The 22,391-nt window shown below is 45.2% G+C and overlaps 1 protein-coding gene across 1 annotated transcript; it reads left to right on the top strand.

Annotated features, from left to right (window-relative positions):
- The first annotated feature begins 510 nt into the window (after positions 1 to 510).
- LOC119382707 (flavin-containing monooxygenase 5) lies at positions 511 to 22,106 on the top strand. Its single transcript, XM_037650540.2, has 7 exons — positions 511 to 544; positions 1,168 to 1,419; positions 13,086 to 13,321; positions 16,046 to 16,463; positions 17,463 to 17,789; positions 18,352 to 18,552; positions 19,517 to 22,106. The coding sequence occupies exons 3-7, from the start codon at positions 13,110 to 13,112 to the stop codon at positions 19,976 to 19,978; spliced, it is 1,620 nt and encodes a 539-aa protein (XP_037506468.1). The 5' UTR covers positions 511 to 544; positions 1,168 to 1,419; positions 13,086 to 13,109; the 3' UTR covers positions 19,979 to 22,106.
- The last annotated feature ends 285 nt before the right edge of the window (positions 22,107 to 22,391 follow it).

The raw sequence follows: 22,391 nt of genomic DNA, 5'->3' as shown, positions 1-22,391 counted from the left end.
CGCTTTCACCGTGATGCCCGCGCTCATGTTACGGAGCGTACGAAAGTCACTCGAGCTCAAGGGACGCCGCTAAACGAACAAACAGAAGATGAGCGCGAACTATCAAGTGTCACAGCTCGACACTTAAAGCACGCTAGTTTCCTTCGCTGCGGCTGCGGCCGCCTTTGCAACAGGAGCGCTGTTCAAATTGAGAGTATCCATTGGCGAGCCTTAATTCGTATAGCATTAGTTTCTTGCTATCGCATTCATTGCTTCGCCCTTGCGGCGAAACTGTGACTTTTTTTAACTGTAAACAGTCGTGGCAGCGCTTGCTCCACAATAAACGATACGCTGACCTTGTTAGAAACAACCGGCGCGCTTTTGCCGGTTGCTCACTCAGCTAGAAGCAAAAGCTGCGGCGTAGATAGCAACGGCACAGGAGAGGTACACAAGTGCAGTTATCCAAGGTCGAAGTTATCTATAGGGCTTGTGGCTGCGCCTATACACGGTGAGCGTTGTGGGCCGCTTGTTCAGCCTTGTGTCGCTCAGACATACGGCTGTGAAGGTACGTAACCTATTCTCACAACTGGTGTAAGGCTTCGCTTTGAACGCACTTTTCTGTCCGCAACTGTGGTCGCATTTCTAGCACGACATTTTTTAGCTTTTCTTTCCACTTCGCTCAGCCATAAGAGTAAAATGTAGAAAAAGATACTGCCAAAAAAAAGAGCGACTGACAACCGATTTTTAGGGCTAGGATAACTTGCCGCCCTGCCGGCGGCAAGTTATCTTCTCGTCCACTTTACTTTCTTCACATTTATATTCTAAATACTGCAGATAACACCCTCTATACTTTCCTTGGCGTTATTGTCTGTTAGTTCCCATTAATGTTGTATCTAACAAAGAAAAACTAGCCCTTAAGAGTCATCTCCTTTCCTTCATTCATAGCGAGGGTCTTGTTCTGGCAGTCTTGGTGCCTTCAAGTAGCATGCGAGGGATTATTGGTCAGCTTCCAGCTCGCAAAATGATCGCGTGCTACGTGACGCCAACAGCAAGAAAAAAAGAGTGTTCCACACTTGCCGCCATGGCTGCGATTGGCGCTGACTAACAGTCCTAGGTTTAAGTCACATATATACCCCATATTTGCGGCCTAATGCTTGTCGCCCTAACAAGACTGTTGTCGCATTTTAGCTGACGGAGAGACCGAGCTGCACGCTAATCAAGGGCACCATCAGGTTCCAGACGGTGAATCAACGTACGCGGTGTTTATCTACCACGTGCGCATCCGGATCGTCATCTTGCGCGCCATTACCTAAAGCGCAAGTGCAATCGTCGTGCGCAGCGCCCTCCCATCAGCTACTATAACAAGACGCGTCGGAAACCAACAAGTGGGATTTGCGGCCTAATGCTTGTCGCCTTAACAAGACTGTTGTCGCATTCTAGGTGAGTGTGACCTACTAGCGCCGATAGTTTACTTCATTTATTTGGCTGCAAATCCCAACTGTGCACGTTTGTCATGGGTACAGACCTTTGTACGTATCGAGCTCGCATAGGTCACTTTGTTGGAAGTGGACATGGAAAGTGTGCATGTAGCTTGGTGTGGTTAAACCCGACTAAATTTCCGGCCAACCTACGTATGGCTGGGCGGCTTTCTCTTGTGCTTTTTGCTCTAGCGCACGTGCTGCTTTGTGCAGGTGACATTGAAATGAATCCTGGGTGATAAGATAGACCAGCTCTTAACCATTGTCAAGGAGATGGCTGCGTCCAATGATAAGTTTCAGAAAGATGTTCTTGGGAAGGTCAAAGAAGTACAAATGAATATCACTGACATTAAGAGGCGTCTTTCTAAAATAGAAGGAACCACCGAAAGCAGCGAGGTAGTTCAAATGCTTAAAAATACCCAGGACACAGTGAACGGCATAGAATCAAAGCAACTCGAACAGTCTAGCTTAGTAGTTGACAACCTCAATAACAGAAGGGTGATTCCACGTAATCGAACAATCGATGGCTGGTCGACCTCTCAAATTTATTTCAAAATTTTATATAATATTGCCTGATGAGTGGAAAGAAGAGATCCGCAATTTGTTTTGCCGCCGAAAATTTTTTCGAAGCACAGGAAATCAATAATGACGAAGAGGTGGAGTGGAGCGCTCATCCGCTCTGCTGTTTTGGCCAACTTTCGTTATGAATTGCACAAAATATATTAAAGTTAGGTAGCTGAAATTTCTGTAACTAAATGTATGCATGTTTTTGCTTCTGCTCAGGTATTTTTAGTTTTGATGTGTAGTGTAGATGCTTTTATAAAAAACCTCAAAATTGGCCCAGGAAACGTTATTTTCTTTAGTTTGAAGGTCTTTGTCTCGAAATATCCTTGTAGCAGAGCGACAAAAATTGCGCTTTACGTTCTTCGCATGCTTATCTACCACACTGCCGAATCATATGTTTATATATCTTTTCAGTAAAGAGATATGATCGGGCTAAGTTAAAGAAAACACCGAACAATGGAAACTTCTGACGACAATTAAAAAAACCCCATTTTTTATATTTCTTAAACTTTGTCCATTTATTCTCCTCCACATCAGCTTTCATAACCATTGAAAACATGTTGCATAATGTCGTTGCAGTAATAGTTACGACCCCTCCAATGAGACCATTAGGCAAGGATTGGCAATTCCGACTTCTTGCCCAGCAAGTGTACAAAATGCAGGCAGGATTGAATTTCTTTTTATTAAAAGGCCAGCAGTACCGAAATGGTGTTGCCGGCACTGAAGACGTTAATCTTGAAATTATTTCGTCACTGCAGCAGCCACTAGCGCGGGGCTACCGAGCAGGCGCGCGCGCACCCTAGATGCTCGTTGTAAGAGACAGCGCAGTGAGAGCTCGTTCTCGCGTCCTCAGACCGATTGAGTTCGAAACAGCAACACCTCTCGGGTGACTTGAACGCACGTGCACTGGAGCTTCGCTATTTTATCCGCCCTGCGTTCGCATCGCAGCTAGGCGCTGATAACACGGTGGAGACGGAAGCAAGATAAAAACTCTATAAGGGAGCTATGAGCGCTCGATTCACACACGCTGCTGCCAGAGAAACTGCGCTGCGCCAGTTGCGATCAGTGGAAAGCATAAATATGACATGTCAAAGGAAAGAAAAGCAAAACTATCGGTAACCGGACGCGCTTGCCTATCTTAGGTGTCGGCAGCAGACGGCCTGAACTGGCTGCGCGTTCGGTGCGCTGTTCACACTTCATTCGGCGCGGATAATTCTTGTGCTTTGCTCTTACTCTACTCGTCCTGTGCGTCTCATGGCGAGAAAGTATAGCTCGGAATGAGTGTATTGTGGAGACTACCTTTCGAAGCACAAGAAGCTTAAAGGAGTACTGACGCGAATTTTTAAAAATTTCGGATTGTTGCTCTAAATAAAAATACTGGTGTCGAGAAACCTAAAACGACTATTGTGGTGCCTGGGCATGCATCGTATATATTTTAATTAGCGCCACCTTAAAAAGACACTTTCGGTTTAGATATCGAAGGGGTGGCTTCTTTGTCGTTTCATAGCAGTGTGACGTCACGGAGATACAGAAACTCGCGACCTACTAGCAGCAAATTCGTCATCTGCTCGTGGTGCACATAAACAACGATGAGTGAATTGTCGTCCTCTGACCCTGACAGTGATTTCTGCGATTTAGGCTGCATGCAGGACGCAGAATTCGCATACTCGGGGGAACTGTCTTGACTCGTCGGGATAATGTCCTTGCAGTGAAGCTGGCTTGCAGATGCTCAGCGACGAAAACTTCAAAGTCAAATTAAAATATTTTATACATGTTCTCCGACTCCAGTGTGTGGACAGCGTTGACACTGCATTCCAACGAAGCAAAAAATGTCCCTTTTGCGATGTTTCAAAATTGTGTCAGTACTCCTTTAATTATTGCAAAGAAGCCAAATTTCGCAGAGTTACCAACCTAGGCATATTAAAGCAACGTTTAACGCCCGAAAGATCAGTGACTGGCAGTGAGACGGACTACTTGTGCTACGCGTGCTTTTGCTACCACTGCAATGAAAGATCTTCACGGAACGCACAGTTTAACGATGACATTCTTATGCCCCCTGAAAAAGAAATCGACGTCATTAACCAGATCACTGCGACTACCGGTGCACGTGCGTTCAAGTCAGCCGAGAGGTGTTGCTGTTTCGAACTCAATCGGTCTGAGGACGCGAAAACGAGCTCTCACTGCGCCGTCTCTTACAACGAGCATCTCGAGTGCGCGCACGCCTGCTCGGTAGCCCCGCGCTCGTGGCTGCTGTAGTGACGAAATAATTTCAAGATTAACGTCTTCAGTGCCGGCAACACCTTTTTCGGTACTGCTGGCCTTTTAATAAAAATAAATTCAATCCTGCCTGCATTTTATACACTTGCTGGGCAAGAAGTCGGAATTGCCAATCCTTGCCTAATGGTCTCATTGTAGGGGGTCGTAACTATTAGTGCAACGACATTATGCAACATGTTTTCAATGGTTATGAAAGCTAATGTGGAGGAGAATAAATGGACAAAGTTTAAGAAATATAAAAAATGGGTTTTTTTTAATTGTCGTCAGAAGTTTCCATTGTTAGGTGTTTTCTTTAACTTAGCCCGATCATATCTCTTTACTGAAAAGATATACAAATATAAGATTCGGCAGTGTGGTAGATAAGCATGCGAAGAACGTAAAGCGCAATTTTTGTCGCTCTGCTACAAGGATATTTCGAGATAAAGACCTTCAAACTAAAGAAAATAACGTTTCCTGGGCCAATCTTGAGGTTTTTTATAAAAACATCTACACTACACATCAAAACTAAAAATACCTGAGCAGAAGCAAAAACATGCATATATTTAGTTACAGAAATTTCAGCTACCTAACTTTAATATATTTTGTGCAATTTATAACGAAAGTTGGCCAAAACAGCAGAGCGGATGAGCGCTCCACTCCACCTCTTCGTCATTATTGATTTCCTGTGCTTTGACAAAATTTTTGGCGGCAAAACAAATTGCGGATCTCTTCTTTCCACTCATCAGGCAATAATATATAAAATTTTGAAATAAATTTGAGAGGTCGACCAGCCATCGATTGTTCGATCTTACGTGGAATCACCCAGAATGCGTAGAAATAACCTCATCTTAAAAGGTATCCCGGAACAATCTTCAGAATCATGGAAGGACACAGAAGGTCTTGCAAAGGAATTTGTATAAAAAAACTTAGAAATTGAAACTGGACAAATTGAGCGTGCCCATAGAATCGGCGAGAAAAAGCCGGATTACCCTCGGCCGATCATTGTGAAGTTCCTCAACTTCAAAGATAAAAGTATGGTGCTGAAAAACACCTGTAAACTGAAGGAACTAAAATCACCACGTGTATGGATAGAGGAGGACTTTTCACCAAGGGTGCAGCTTATTAGAAAGAAACTACGAGACTTCGCACGAACGGAACGAAAGCCTGGCGACAAATTCAAGCTCTTATTTGACAAGCTTGTCCTAAACAACGCAGTTTACGCCGTTGATGATGCAACAGGCAAAGTACAGGCAGTTCCAAAGCGCCATGCGCCAACTAAAACCCATTGACCAAAACGTAAAAACCGAGATTCCATTCCTCACTATCAATCCTTGTTACGAACTTCAGTAGTCTTTATCATAAGCAGGATCAGCTGTGTTCCTATGTCGACTCATGCTCAGCAGATATAGTCTTAGGCACAGAAACTTGGTTGTCGCCTGATATTGATGACTGCGAGTTGTCGTTGTCCCGTCAATTTACAATATTTAGGAAAGACAGGGTCAGATCGCGAGGTGGCGGAGTGCTGATTGCGGTGAAAAATAATTAGGAGGCTTACATTGTTGACACTGATTCATGTCTTGAAATTTTGTGGGTAGCCGCCACGTGTCACATGTGTAATTGGCGTTTGCCCACCTGATGCTTCTGGCGAATTTCCAGAGTTCCTGAATGAGTCACTAACTTTTATACAATATAAGTGGCCAACTTCGTCAATATTCTTAGCTGGCGACTTCAATTATCCGGCTATTGAATGGCACTCATACAGACCCATAGGTAGCTCGAAGAACCGTGAATGTCAGAGTTTTCTTGATGTACTGTCGTCATTTGATTTGTTCCAGGTGGTCTCTGATTGCACGCGTGGAAAATCCCTTTTAGATCTTGTATTAACAACAGAGCCAAACAGAGTCTCAGTAACCGTCTTGGACGGCGTAAGCGATCACAACATTTTGCACTGCGAATTCATATGCGAATGTAAAACACGCGATAATGCAAAGAAAATCATTTTTGGTTACGCACGAGCGAATGTCGATATGCTGATTGGTGACCTTTCAAGCTTTTTTCGGCTAATCTTATGCAATCCTTCCATCTGCGCCATGCAAACATGAACTGAGCCCTTATTCGTGACAAGTTACTATTACTTAAAGAAAAGTACGTACCTAAAATCAGTATAACGATATCGACACAAAGCGCATGGTTCACGACACATGTGAAACGTTGCATTAACAAAAAGAAACGTTTATACTCAAAGGCAAAGTTATCAAACGCTGAAGATGATTGGAGACGCTATCATGAACATGCGCATTTGTGCAAAACTGTAATATCAGTAGCTAAGGATAAATTTTTCAACAAGGATATTTGAAACATGCTCCAAAATATTACAAAGAAATCTTGGAAAGTGATTAATCCAAAATACTTCTCAAATTCCACTGTATCATTAGCGAAAGAAGGGAATACTGTTTCTCCTGCTCAAGTTGCTGCAGAATTTAACGAGTTCTTTTCATCTGTTTTTACAGATGAGAGTCCATTGCCAAATAATACTCAATTTCCTCATTTAAATTCGACCATGCATGATGTTATCACTTCTGAGGGGATAGAATACGCCATCGACCGCCTACCAACTAACTCTGCTCCTGGTCCTGATGGCATATGCTCTAAACTACTCAAACTAACCAAACCTGCGATATGTAAAATTTTTGCCGCCCTATTTCAACAATCCATTGACACGGGATGTGTCCCAAGCGATTGGAAACAGGCTCGTGTCATTCCCATCTTTAAATCTGGTGACCCATCCAACGCCTCTAACTACAGACCGATTTCATTAACAAGCACGTGCTGCAAAATTCTGGAACATATCATTTCATCCGCTGTCATGAAGTTCTTAACAGAACATGATTTCTTTTTTATAAATCAGCATGGATTTTTGCGCGGTCGATCGTGTGAGACGCAACCCTCTGAATTGATCACTGACCTCCACCACTCTATTCATTCATTACATGATGTTGATGCTATATTTGTCGATTTTGCAAATGCCTTCGACAAGGTTCCTCACTTGCGCCTAATACACAAGCTAACATGCCTCAACATCAATATGAGAATTATTAAGTGGATCACCAATTTTTTGACTAGCCGCTACCAATCAGTTTTTGTAAATGATCACTCTTCCCCGTTGCTCCATGTTAAATCTGGTGTCCCTCGGGGTTCCGTGCTCGGACCCATCCTGTTTTTAATTTATATTAATGATATTGCTAATAGTTTGTGTTCTACAGTGAGATTATTTGCTGATCATTGCGTAATTTATAGAGAAAATACTAGCCCTATGGATGCTTGCTACTTACAATCGGATTTAGGAAAACTCGATAAATGGAGTAAAGATTGGCAATTGGAAATTAACGTCAACAAGATCAAAGCCATTCGATTCTCGACAAAACCTAACCCTGCATTATCCAACTACACATTAAACAATGCGTCCATAGCCTCCGCATGCTCTATCAAGTACTTGGGCGTTCAATTGTCATCTGATTTTACATGGAACACCCATATAGACGCCATGGTTAGCAAAGCATCTTGAACACTTGGCTTCGTTCGGCGAAACTTAAGTTTAGCGAATACCACCACTAAACTTCTCGCTTACAACACTTTGGTACGTTCGAAAATCGAATATGCATCACTAATCTGGAACCCGCATCAGGCATACCTCATTCATAAATTGGAATCTCTACAAAATAGAGCTGCTTGATTTATCACCAAAAACTACCTGCGAACATCAAGTATAACAGAAATTAAATCTTCAATTGATCTTGTTCCTCTGGAAAAACGTAGGTTGGTCACGCTTCTTTCATTTTTTCATAACATTTATCACAATCCGTCATCACACGCTGCTTTTCATATCAAACAAGTTCATCGTGTATCCTCGCGACGTGATCATCAGCTTAAAGTCGAGCCCATCTTCGCCCGTACCAATCTTTTATTTAACTCCCCGCTACTACTTGCCATCCGTTACTGGAATCAGCTTCCTGCTGACATTGCAGGTATTACTAATCATAACGCATTCGTAAATAGTCTGAAATGTTACTTTAAAGCTTAAACATTTGCATGTCAAACTTCCTTCTCTTTTTTTAAAATGCGAAGCATTTCTTAGCCAACTTCTGCGACTTTGAGCGTATCTATCTATCTAGCCGCCTACGACTTTGTGCTCTCCTGGCCGTTTCGTTAATCAGATGTATACCTAAATTCGTTTGGAATAACATGACCGTATTACGAACATAAATAACAGATCATAACATGAAAATCATGACATGCATCTCATGAACAGCACGATTTACATTCCACGACCTTGGGGCTTTTGCGGCCATTCCGTTAATTCCATATATACCAAAACTAGTATGACGTGACAAGAGTTCATGGCGAACTTAATGACAGGTCCTAACGTGCAAATCATGACACGCATGTCATGTGCGGCATGATTTACTTGACGCGGTCTCTGGGCGCTCGCGGCCGTTTAAATGAATGGATATATACGAAAACTGGTATGACGAGACATTTCGATATGAAGAACATAATTGACACGTGGTAACATGAAAATCATGACACGGGTGTCATGCACGACATGATTTACATGCCATGCCCATGACGCACTCGCGGCCGTTTCGGTAGGTTGATATGCACCAAAATTGGTATTGCGCGATGTGACTGTATCAAGAACATGAATAACAGGTAGTAACATGAAAACCATGACATGCATGTCATGATTCATGCCACGCTCATGGTGCATGCGCGGCCGTTTAACTAGCTTGATATACACCAAAATTGGTATTGCGCGACGCGCTTGTATGACGAACATAAGTGACAAGTGGCAACATGAAAACCATGACATGCATGTCATGTATGGCATGATTTACATGCCATTCTCATGGTGGACTCGCGGCCATTTCGCTCGTTTGATATACACCAATATTGGTATTGTGCGATGTGACTGTATGACGAACATAAATCACAGGTCCTAACATGCGAATTATGTTATGCATGTCATGTATGGTATGATTTACACGACACTGTTATGGTGCGCTTCCGGCCGTTTAGATAACTGGATATATACCAAAATTGGTATGGCATGACAGGAGTGCGTGATGAACATTAATGACCGGTCATGCAGTGCAGAATATACGTTTCATTGGCATGGTATATACCACATTGTGCATGCACGCGTGCATGGCAAATATGCGATATATGGTGAACTAGGTGTCATGGCATGAATAATTTCATTTGGCTCAAAAATAAACAAAGCGATGTATGCAGCTCTTTGCTGGCTGCTTCGCATTACATCTATTCCCACAGTGCGTGGGATCTGCCGGATTTTTTGCTCTCTTTTTGACACATTGCACATTAAAATGCAAGTCGTAATTCTTTTTTCTTAGCTGCATTTTAGTGTCACATATATTTATTGCACAAGAAGCATTGGTATATGTCTGAAGTGTTTGGATTACTGCTATTTTTAATATCTGCACATTCATTTAGTTCTGCTTGTTAAAAACTGTTAAGTCGTACTTTTGGTTGTAGTGTCGCATGTATTGTTCGAGCATTTGTAAATGTGTGTGGTGTTTGAATTACATCTCTATTTACTATTTGCACATTATTTAATTGTACTTAATTGTAATTATTTAATTGCACATTGATATCGCTGCCACGAAAGTATTGCTGTATTATCTTAGATATTTCTTCCTGAGTTCTGTTTGTTTTGAAACTGTGTTAGGTATGTTGTATTAGTCATAGTTATGTCCCCCCTATGTAATGCCTTCGGGCCTTTAGGGTACTTGAATAAATAAATAAAGAAAACGGGAGGATGGCCGCCGCCGAAGCTCAGTGGTAGAGCATCGGACGCGTTATTCGAAGGTCTCAGGTTTGCTTTGCTTTCTTCACATTTATATTCCAAATACTACAGATAACACCCCCTATACTTTCCTTGGTGTTATTGTCTGTTAGTTCCCAGCAACGGAATGGTAACGTGGAAAACGCCGTGAAACATTTTTAATCACAACCTTTCTATCTGCGGCGAATATGAAGTCTTATACAGACTTGACAACACATGCTGCAAACAGTGAGCGCGAGAGCGGTTCCTGTTCGAGCGCGGCGGTTTACTGCGCATGCGTGCACTCCGCGCGCATGCGCCTCGGCCCGACATGGGCCACTGGCGGCCGCGAAGACAGCGCCGCTTCTCACCGCGCAACTCCTTTTACCTTGTAGGCAACACAGAACAGAGCCGGGAGAGATAATAATATACATACTCTAACTTTTAGGACCAAATATGGCGCGCATGGCAGCATCAGACTACGTAACTGCGTACAGGGAAGTGACCGACTTCATAATCCAGCTCCAAGGCTCTTCCGCTAGGCTGCGCGACATACCGGTTTTCGTTATTTTAAGCACGATTTAAAAATATAAATCCTACTCACAACGCGAAAGGGATGCTGGAATCTGTCAATCTATTTCGCAGTCTTTTCATTTCTACCAGGATCTAATCACAAGTTCTGCCCAGTTGTCGGTTTCTATAATATCACAATTTCTTTAAAGGGACATTAAAGGGAAACAATAACTTAGTTTAGACTGATAAATACTGCTCTGAAAATTCTAGTATTGTTAATTTCACCACCGTAGATTTATTAGTAGATGAGAAAATCAATGCCAAAAGCATCACTTTTAAGTTTTCCGCCGAAATCCACTATGGTGACGTCACGGATTTCAAAGTGTTTTCTTGTACTTTGGCCACATTGGCTCAACTAACTTTCCTGAAGCATTGCATATTGTCTCTCTGGCTACATCAGACGACAACCTACTTCATTCCTAGCGCTAGCAATTACGTAGGCCCTATAGTAGACGCCGTCAAAATATATGACGTCACGGCGACTGGTGCGGGCACGTCAAGGTGGCGTCACCACCAGCATTTTCTTTTTTGCACGTTTTCTCGCTTACCCAGCGCCTTCACGCATCAAGAGTGGTGTTTTTGGTATCATGAAAAAGAAATTTACTAATACGGAAATTAATTGCTTTGATCTCCTTAACGTCTATGATTAATGCTACAAAGATGAAAACGAAAACCGGAAGTATGCCCTCCATGGCCCACTTCACACGGTACTCATATATGTCGCGAGCGCAATGCACGGGGCCAGCAATCAGTGAGCTGAATTGACCAATGTAGCACGTGCATTATATCATTTCCATTCCACCTGGTTAGTTCAGCGTTGCAGTAAACGCACCGCTCCCGTGTCCACAAGTAGATGTGGGAAACGTTCGTAGAGCACAGCATGTATGTCGCCTAGGTTGTGGGTTCGGTGTCCGCCGACGGCTACTTGTTTTAACACGAAAGTGTTTTATGCCGGGGTCCACCAAGTACATCCGTCACGGATATGACGTTGATAAAATGGACGCCAACGGGGGAGCAAGAAAAAAATACTCCGCTGGGAATCGAACCCACGACGTTGCGGCCGCGACGGCAAGCACCCGGCGCCCTACCGACGAAGCTAACTCGAGAGATGCGAGACACGGTGCGAACGCCTTATATCTTTCACACATTCTCTTTCGCGGTGGGCGGAGCGGGGCGGTGCCGCCGTCTGTGAGATGTGAAAAGAAGTAATGCTTCACGATCGACACTTACTAGCGCTTACTCCGAGATTGCACGCGATATCGGAGGTCATGGTTGTTACAGCGTCTCGATACCAGAGAGGTAGACTGGCCGCGCTGGCGTCGCCGGGGCACCTTTAACGCAGCTACGTTAGTTAAGGTCTTTCTTTGCCTTTCGCTTCGTGTTAGCGTGCGTCGGCTCATCGGAGTAGTGCAGCTTCCACGTGCACCAACGGGATTTCTCCGCCGCCGACTGCTTCAATTGCGAGAGCACCGACTAACAAAACTGCTGCAATACGCGTTGCAGAAAGGACGCAATTTCGACGGGCGAATGTCGTGCCTTGGTGGAGCGAGAGCAGAGCCTGCGAGACAGGAACCAGCAGGACGCACGCGTTTGCGGCTCAGGCTACGAACCTCTACCTCCCGTGTTGCTGAAGCGCAGTGTGTGTTAGTGTATGCATGAGCGCAGGCGTCGGCTACCCATTACTAGAAAGCGCACACCGTGCCGTTTCTCTCCTTAATTGACGACGCTTTGAAGAAGTGCATACCGGGTACCAGTGTTGATTATGAGCTTGTTGATATCATCCTTACACGGGATTCACGATTTGCTGTGTCCAAATATATGTTCACACCATCAGCTACCACAACGGTTTAATCATAATCATGGGCGTTAGTCGTCGCGATAGAGACATGCTGTCAACATGGGTGCATCCACGTCAAACGGTGCTATAGCTGCCAAACACGAATAGAGATTGTACAAGGTCTCATATATCACTACACAATAAGCACTACTTCTGTGAAGATACGTTTCACTTTCGTGTGATACTGATTCCTATGACGGAGGGATCAGCCATGTTTTTTTTTCGTCCAAGTTATTTCATTTTTACTTTATGTCATAAGTACTTTGTTTAAACGATACAAATAGCATCCCCTGTCCTTTCAATGACTTCATTATCTGTTGGCATCTTATCGTTACGTCATATAACATTGTGCACATCGTCTGCCAGCGTGTGTTGTGTTGATATGTGCAATCGCCTGTGCTGCTGTCCTTGTGCGCAACATACTTTAACTTGCCAATGCATTAATGGTAAGCCAATTCCCATTGGTTTACATTCCTCTCTCGCTGTTTTTATTGTACGCTTCATTATCTTTCGTTTTTATCAATTTGGATGGATCCCCCCCACCCCCTTCATTCAGAAACGCCGGTTTTGGTATCAGACGATGCCGAAGAAAAATATCTGCGTAGTGGGCGCCGGACCCAGCGGTCTGGCTTGCGCTCGCCAGATGCTCGACTACGGTTTCGACGTGGTGCTGTACGAGCGGTCCGCAGAGTTGGGAGGCCTCTGGGCGTACCACGACGATGACGTCGAGGGACGGGCCTCGGTTATGCGCACTACCATCATCAACACCAGCAAGGAGATGAGCGCTTTCAGGTACCATTATCACAACCATCATCTCCAGTACCTCTTTCTCGCAGCTTCAGAACAACTCCGCGATTCATTCATGATGCCAGATGGACGAAGGCTCCCTTCCGAGTGACCTTTCGTTATTACAGCCACGGGTCTCAGTCTACCCTGGGCCGTGGTCGCCATCATAGTAGTAGTAGTAGTAGTAGTAGTAGTAGTAGTAGTAGTAGTAGTAGTAGTAGTAGTAGTAGTAGTAGTAGTAGTAGTAATCAGGGCTTAAACTCTCCCTTCATTAGAGGGGGGGGGGGGTCATAGAGCGGTGACATTATATATATACAGTGAAACCTCGGTGATACGAATCTCACTGGACCACCAAAAATATTCGTATCATCAAAAATTCGTATCAGCAGAAAGCATGGCAAATTAGCATGCGATAAAAGAAAGCTGGAGTACATTTTCATTTATTGTTTTTCAGGGCCGCAGCAACGTCAGGAAGAACCCTGAATGATTGTCAGTTAAGTTTTTAGATGTCGGAAATCATACCAGCACTCTTAAATATGCGGCCTGTACGTGTGTATTTAATTAATGAACCAGGTGCGTTGTGACCCGCGACGGCAGTAGCCCCTTCCAAATTTTAGTATGCTTTTCTGCATTACACCAGAGTACTGCAGCGAAAGTAATGAAAGCAGCGCTTTGACGCGATGTATCATGGCCACAGAATTACAGAACAATGGTCCTGTGTTATGATTTTGTTATTGCGGAGGTGTTGGGGGTGTTTTTTGGAAGATTTACGGCCATGCCTGCCCAAGTGCGACCTCAAAGGTCGCGCATGTTGACCTTGTGAGGCCCGACTCCTTCGCCAAGACCGTCCTCGCCTTCTTTCGTTGCTTCTTCACCTTTCATAGGATGTCTGACGCACGAGGCAGGCACGTGTAAACACAGTACAACGACAGCAGCCCGCGTCGACGCGTTAGAAAAAAAAAGCATGGCGCTAATGTCCTTTGTAATCTAAACGCGAAGGCACACGGAGGCACATTAAATCCTCAAAGATTCGCGCACACAGTCTCGGAAGCCGTGACGCGTCTCTGAAGGTTTATTCTGACCGTAAAAAAAGTGTTTTTCTTACACCGTGAATCTGACGAGATGGCGGTGCGGCGCGCATGCCCACGCTTGCGTTCCCGCGCTCGCACGTGCTTGGCGCGTCTTCCGCGACAGCGCGGACAGCACCTCTTCATACCTGGGGCGGTAGCGTACGTTCGTATCAAACGTCGCTGGGTGAAAATCGGTTCGCAACAACCGTACTCCATTACACTGCAGGCCAATGGACCTTGGCCGGGACCAACAAAAAATCCGTATCACCCCGAAATTCGTATGAGCTGTGATCGTGTCACCGAGGTTTCACTATATATATATATATATATATATATATATATATATATATATATATATATGTGTCTTTCGAACTGTCTTTCGAATTAAATAAACAGATGCTTATGAATGCTATACAAATAACAATATTATTCCGAGTGTACTTCGGATATTTACATATTGTGGCGATCCAATCAAGCACTTCAAAATTGGCATATTGAAAAGGCCTTTTTTCAAAAATTACTCGAGATGGTAAGGGTGAGAGATATGCGAGCTCGAAGCAAATATGCAAGCTGCGACGCAGGCCATTAATTTACTCGCTGCGTCGGGAACCTCAGGCACGACAACGCTATGTTTTATTTTCACACCTACTTACCTAAAAAAGTAGGCAAAATGCATGGAGAGTTACAATTTCCCCGCACAAGGCGCTACTTGAAAAAAAAGAAAAAAAAATCAACTCCAGCGCTTGTCGAATGGGTGCGGTTGTGCTGCAGTTGACCGGCTGAGGGGCTGCCGAGCCCCTCCCTCAAAAATGGAGAGCCCCCCCCCCCTGACTTTAAGCCCTGGTAGTAGTAGTAGTTAGTAGTAGTAGTAGTAGTAGTAGTAGTAGTAGTAGTAGTAGTAGTAGTAGTAGTAGTAGTAGTAGGTGTCCCTCAGGCCACGTGACCAGAGAGTCGACCGAATAAATAAATAAATAAAACGAAATTATGATGATGATGACGCTCGCGCGCTTACAGCTTTGTGTCTAACGATTTTCACGGCGTATAGCTGGGTGAACTTTCAGCGTCTTGCGCGAGCCTGCTCTTATCCTTTGCTGGCAACCTTTTATGACTCTAACTCTCATTTCTCGCTGTTTTCGTTAAAGTGCGTGATTTTTCTTGACGCCCATTTTGTTGCACAAATAGAAGGATGCTCTAGAGATACCAACGGTTCACAGTGCATGGACAGTCTGCCAGTTAGGTTTCATGAAAATTTGTCAAGAATATTGTGTCAGAAGCTCATCATCCAGATCGTGCGCCGAATTGAAAATAATTGTATCAAAATTCCACCCCTTCCCTTTACGTGCAAAAGAATGAGCTAGTTGAATACGTAAGGACCCGCTCCTCTAAAAACACATGCATAGGATGTTCATATATATCACAAAGTAATGAGAGGGATATTAAATAAGGCAGAAAATAATCGTGAATAAAAATTGCATCACGTGATTTTTTTTCCGTCACGCCAAGTAACAAGCACATCGAGTGCCCCTTCCTAAAGACATTTGTCTCTCATATTATCTTTATGCACGGCCAAGCTGGGAATATGGGTACTATTTTCATGAATATCCACGTCGAGGACCTACCAAATCCAACGATGTCCTTCACGCACCTTCCCGGCATGCAGTGACTTCCCTCCACCCAAGGACCTCCCCAACTATATGCACAACACGAAGATGCTGGGCTACTTCCGGAGCTACGCCGACCACTTCGGCATCACCAAGCACGTGAAGACAGGGCACGACGTGGTGCAGGTGACGCCAGCTGCCGACTACGAGAAGACGGGCCGCTGGGACGTGATCGTCAGAGACCTGGAGACGAGCACCGACCGCACGGAGACGTTCGACGCCGTGGCCGTGTGCGTAGGCCATCACGTGTATCCGAACGTGCCGCACTTCAAGGGGCAGGAGAAGTTCCGTGGCCAAATAGTGCACTCGCACAGCCTGAAGAACGCCGACAGCTTCCGGGACCGACGGGTGGCCGTTGTCGGCATCGGCAATTCTGGGGTCGACGCCGTCGCCGACGTCAGTCACGTGGCACTTGAGGTAACGTGACGTATATTACGTCATCACGCTGCACGAAGCCATCTCAATAATCCTGTAGTTAAACCGGAAAGTTATAGTCTAGACAATGTTGACTACCGACGTGCTGTCAAAGTTCCTGCAGGATGGCAGGACAAGATGGTGAGTTCAACGACATGGCGAAATTCCACAGCGCCCTAAATGTAACCATGACGGAGAGTTGCGCCCCCATCTGAATACAGGTCCGCGTCAGCTCCACGAATTCAGTCTAATGAAATATTCGATGGATTTCGTAGCGCTCTTATGGTGCTATATATGCTAAGCGCGTTAATCAAACCTTCTTAATTACTAAAGTGAGCAACTTATACTGTTAACGAAACTTAGTTGCTGCAGTAAGGAACGTCCGAAGAGCTGCCGGAACAAATTGCTATGGTCATATTGTCACGTGCTACAAAAGGTCTTAGAGTCGCAAATACTGCACCGGCAGAGAGAAGCACACAACAACAGCAAGATGACGTGCCCAGGCAACAACAAAAGCTCCGACTGAGAGTGCGCGCTGTCCCAAAACATCTTCTTCCATCCTTGTAGAATGGCGGCTCGCGCTCGCCACACGTGGTGACCAGGTGGCATTATGCATGAACCCTCGTATACAACTGTATTGTGAACGCTGAGTGCGTAGTTCATCATATTCCCCTGTACATACGAATCACCGTAATCATCATTCGTCACGCCGGGTGTTCGGTCTTTGGCTCGAGCGCCTGTGTTGCAAATACAACAATCGTATCGTCGTACCAGACGTCGTCTTATAAGTGGCGGAGGTGCTAAGTGGTGGTAACACCATCCTAGCCCCCCCCCCCCCCCTCCCTTACATTAGAAGTGGCACCTCGCTGAAAGCGTGGCCTTTTACGGTGTTAGAACATGGCGAAACTTATTGAAAAGAGGTTGGACTCGGATCCCCCCAGCCGCATGCACGCGGTACCGTACTCTAATGTCCCTCCTGTTTATCTATAATATTGCCCGCAGACCTATCTGTCCACGAGAAGAGGAGCTTGGGTGTCCCGGCGAGTCGGCCCCAACGGCGCGCCCATCGACATGTTCCTTAAGACGCGACTCAAGACCTACCTGATGAGCTTGTTACCAGACTCACTGGCCAACGACTACGTGGAAAGCATCTTGAACGATTCCTTCGACCACGAGGCGTACGGACTAAAACCTGAGCACCGCTACAATGCGCAGCACCCGACTATCAACGACGCTTTACCAAACCTCATACTCAGCGGGAAGGTTCGCGTAAAGAAGAACATCGCCGAGTTCACCGAAGACGGAGTGATCTTCGAAGGTGACGACAAAGTGAGTCGGGGCGCCCCTTTATATCGTTCCAAGAGCCATGCACTGCCGGAACCATGATAAATTTCTATGCTCGTTACTTTGTGAAACCTATATGTATCTTGTAACTACGAAAAATGCTTGAACACGGGGTGTCGACAACGTTTCGACAAGCGATCTTGTCTTCTTCAAGGTTGCGACTGCCTACCTTAGTGCGTGTACACGTATACTTCGTATCAGCTCATTGACGTAACCAGGAGAGGGGGGAGGGGATTAGGTGATGAGCATACATAAAACAGTAGTTGAACACCCCCCCCCCCCAAAAAAAAAAAAAAAAAAACTTCTGGCTACGCCCCTGTCTCCCTCCAACCCAAACACAAAAGGAGAAAAGGGTAAGTGCGACTGTAACTATATTTGTAACTGTAATGTAACTGTATCTTGTAACCCTTACACTGCTTACCGGACGGTAGAAAAGATCGCGAACTGAACATGCCCCTATTAAAATATGAATCAATTCATTGAAACCTGCGTGTCTATCATATACTTGAGATACGAGACAATTTCAAGTCTACGTACGATGTTTCAGGAAACCCCATTGGATGACGTTATCTTGGCCACGGGATACAAGATCAAGTTTCCTTTCTTGCCGAAGGAAGTTGTGTCCGTAGAAGAAAACGAAGTGCAGCTTTACAAGCATGTCTTCCCGCCTCAGTTGAGACATCCGAGTCTGGCCATCATCGGGCTGATCCAGCCGGTCGGCCCCATATTCCCCGTTGCCGAGATGCAGGCAAGCCGGCCTCACCTGCGTCTTTCTTGTACAATGTGCATGATAGTGTAAACCCGCTAAAATGACGCGAACACTAGTATGAAACGTCATCGAAACCACGTGATTCTTAGTGTCACATAAAGAAAATTCCGGTTCGATCAGTTAAATGGCAAGCATCGTTTTCACATTATATGGAGGGCAAAAAAGTTTCTCCCACTGCGCAGCCTTCGACGCTTTCCTTAGAGGGCGTGCTTTCTTTTGTGTATGAGTGTGATAATGTCTAAGAAGAACGTATTATTGCTGCATTCGGTTATCTCCCAGTTCTCTTATCGCACGCGCAGACATAGGCCTGCGTGCGCACAGGGGGGGGGGGGGGGGGCAGGGAGGGCGGCGCCCCCCCCCCATTCACCTAAGAGGGGGGGGGGCGCAAAGTCAGCCCCACACATTGACATAATAGCGAGGGGGGGCGCTGCGACGAACCTTCGCACCCCCCCCCCCCCCACTGAAGGGACCCTGCGCACGCCTATGCGCGCAGATGTCCTTATTTTCCGCCGAGCACTAGGACAAGTGTTATTAATAAGCGCGGTGGATTTCGCACGTCACTGTAGTGACTGAGACGTACTGGTGGTCTAGCTGGTTATAGCCATGATCATTTATAGCAGTGCGCATCAAAAAACGTTCAGCGCTTACATGTTTGCCTATTGTTATGTTACTGTGTCTTCCTTGTTTTTTGTTGCGCGCTGTCATAAGCTATCACTGTAGTGCTACATCATCCGGGAGCCTGAAATAAAGCTGCGCTTGGTGAAATGTTTTCGCATGGTGCCACCGGTTTCTGAACGATGCACGAGCGCGCCGACAAAACGCGAGTGAGCGCCAGCTGCAGTTATACGTGTGAAGCCTTCAGTGTTTCTCATCTAACCTATATATTCTTTCGCGTTTCCAGTTCGTGTAACTAATGTACTTTGCCTTCCAAATACATGCGCAGAGCCGCTGGATGGCCGAGCTGCTGTCCAAGAAACGCTCGCTCCCCTCGGAGGAGGTCATGTTCGAGGACATCCGAAAGATGCGAGACTCCATGCGGCGGCGCTACGTCACGTCGCCGCGCCACACGATCCAGGTGGACTGGCTCAGCTACATGGACCAATTGTCCAGCGAGATCGGCGCGCGACCCAACATTCCCAAGTACTTCTTCACGGACAACGAACTCTTCCGCGCGCTGCTCGGACCCTGCGTGCCTTACCAGTTCAGGCTCGAAGGTCCGCACTCGTGGCCCGGTGCGCGGCAGGCTATCCTCGATTCTCGCCACAGAGTGATGTACCCCCTTAATGACCGATGCACATCCTTCGGCAAGAAGAGGAAGGGCCCGTCGGCATTTATCTATATATTCCTTTTATTCTTTGTGTTGGCCGTTGCATACGTCTTTACCGGACCACAAGAGCATTCCTAGATACTCCGCCCGTCCTAGTTCGTCACCTTATGAACAACGAAGTTACCTTGCCAATCCAAGCCAAGATAAATTGTTCCAACCTGGCATCGAGTTCAACTGTACCATACTGCATATACCAGACGTCACGGCGTGTAATAAAAAAAAGCTAACTGATCGCTTTGTTCCATGAGCAATCAGCCATTGAAATGGGGTAAAAATGCAGAATGTAACCCTAATGTTCCTACAGTTGAATACAGTGTTGTCAGTGACCCGCTGATGAAACGCATGTATCTGGTTTTAAGCATGCAAGAGTCGGCGAGAATCGCTGGCCTCATCCATTAGTGCGGAAGCATCTCAAAATAATAACTGTTTACTGGTATACCTTGAAGGCAACTGTGGCATGATCATGTGCCATTGCACAAAACAGAAGCGTGGAACTCTGTTGATAAACTTGGTATAGGGCAATGTTATCAAGCGTATTTTTAAATTTGTTGCAAGAAATGCTGCTAATGCTGCATTGCGCCGAGCGTATACCCTTAAAATACTGTATAGTGGGTGAGAAATGGTCACAGCAAAAAAAAAAACAAAAAAAGGCAGATCCCACGCATTGAGGGAGTCGATTTTATGCAAGCCCTAGGTCTATATACATACTGTGTTGCAGTAGGATGCGCTTTAAAAATTCCAGGATGTGCGATTTCTGATCAAAAGAACATAAAGCGCCGTGCCGAGTAAGTTTTAATAAGAGTGCATTATGAAAAAAGTGCAGCGGTGCAGAAACCGAATCCCAGCTGATTGCGCGCGCTGGCAACGCCAAAAAAAAAAAAAACTGTTTGTCGGAACACAGCAAAATATTTGCAAATTCATAGCAACGTTGGGAATATTAAGGAGACAAGAAATAGGAAATGAAACAATTAAGTAGTGATGTCAATCATTTTTGATGACCTATTTTCTACGTATCGCAAGATGCACCTTACATACCACCCGTACGTTCGACTGCTGGCGTTCCGAATCAAGACGTCGCGCACAACTTCCAATTACCGTACACACACAACTTCTATTACGCATATCAACCAATTGAACAGCAAGCATGGTGCGCAAGCAAGCTATGCGTCAGCGATCAGTCGAAGGACGCAATGTTGAATGTTCTCGATGTTGTTCGATAACGTTCTCGAGTGCAGTGAACCTGAACACCGACTGCAAAGCTAGCGCAAACAGTCAAGATTCACCAAATGTCGAAGTATATGGCATCTCACACGATGTCACTGCGCTAATGCAACTATGTTTACAGCTCCGGACCTAGCGAACACAGCCGGGCGTGACACGAAAAGAGACCGATGAAGCCATGAAGAGAGTTCGCGAGCACATATGGCAACATTCGCCGTACGTTTCATTAGTTACACCGCTAACCGCGCAGTCGATCCATACCTGTCGATGACTCGAAATCACTGCTAATATCCTCTTGAAGAAACACACACACATAATGCCGTTCCGCCGAGCGTAACACGGCACCAAGGATCGGTCACTTCTTAACACACGCTAACAACGCACCGGACGGTCTGGAAGGGAAATGGCCGCCGCCGCCCAATGTTGCCCGCGTGCAGCCTACCTTTGCGGTACCTGATTTTCCAGTGACTCTAACACATCGTAGAGTTACTGCATACGCTCCTTTAGGTCAAAGGTAGCATATACAGTAACTAACGCAGCGCTCCTCTATCGTCTTTCGACGACATTTGCAGCGAAGCACGCAGATACGCGGCCAATTTTTGTGATTAGATGATAGCTGTGCATATGTGCTTGCAAGTGCAGTGTTTCTCTGTAATTAAAAATTGATTTAGGAGTCAGTGCTGTCAAAGTCTTCGTCTCGTTTTCTTTCTTTTTGAAAAAAAGCATGTCATTTACCTGCACATGGCCACCTATCTCAAAATGAATATTTTGGAGACTTGCCGACAAGTTGATTTATTGCCCTTTTTAGCTACAAAACACCATGTACTTGTGTAAATTCACTTCTCTGTCCTATTCTGCTGCGCATTTTTCGCTATATGTCATGAACTATCTACTAATTTTGAACATCATTACATAAATAAGTTAAGAGCCAAGCCCTTTAATAGGAAGCAGTGCTTAAATAAATCCTTTTCTTTTTTTATGCGAATTAAGATTTTTGCTTTTCTCTCTTGTGTCCAGGTTTTCCTTTCCCGTGTCAACATGTTCCCTATATGATGGCAAAATTTTGTGCGCAGCCTCGCATATGCTATGGCTGCAACAGCAAACACATGCCATCTGTGCTACCTTTTCTATTTGTGTTAATTACAAGCTGTGCATCTACTCCAATGTATTAGCCAGTAAAGTTTGTGTGTACAGTGCGATGTAAAGTAGACATTCTGCCACATTTTAGTCTGCATGTACAATATACATGCTTTGTGCAGTGCACTGCAGT

This window comes from Rhipicephalus sanguineus, chromosome 2, assembly GCF_013339695.2.
Source record: "Rhipicephalus sanguineus isolate Rsan-2018 chromosome 2, BIME_Rsan_1.4, whole genome shotgun sequence".
NCBI classification, from domain to species: Eukaryota; Metazoa; Arthropoda; class Arachnida; order Ixodida; family Ixodidae; genus Rhipicephalus; species Rhipicephalus sanguineus.
Note: the sequence above shows the minus strand (reverse complement) of the source record. Positions and strands in the feature narration are given on the sequence as shown.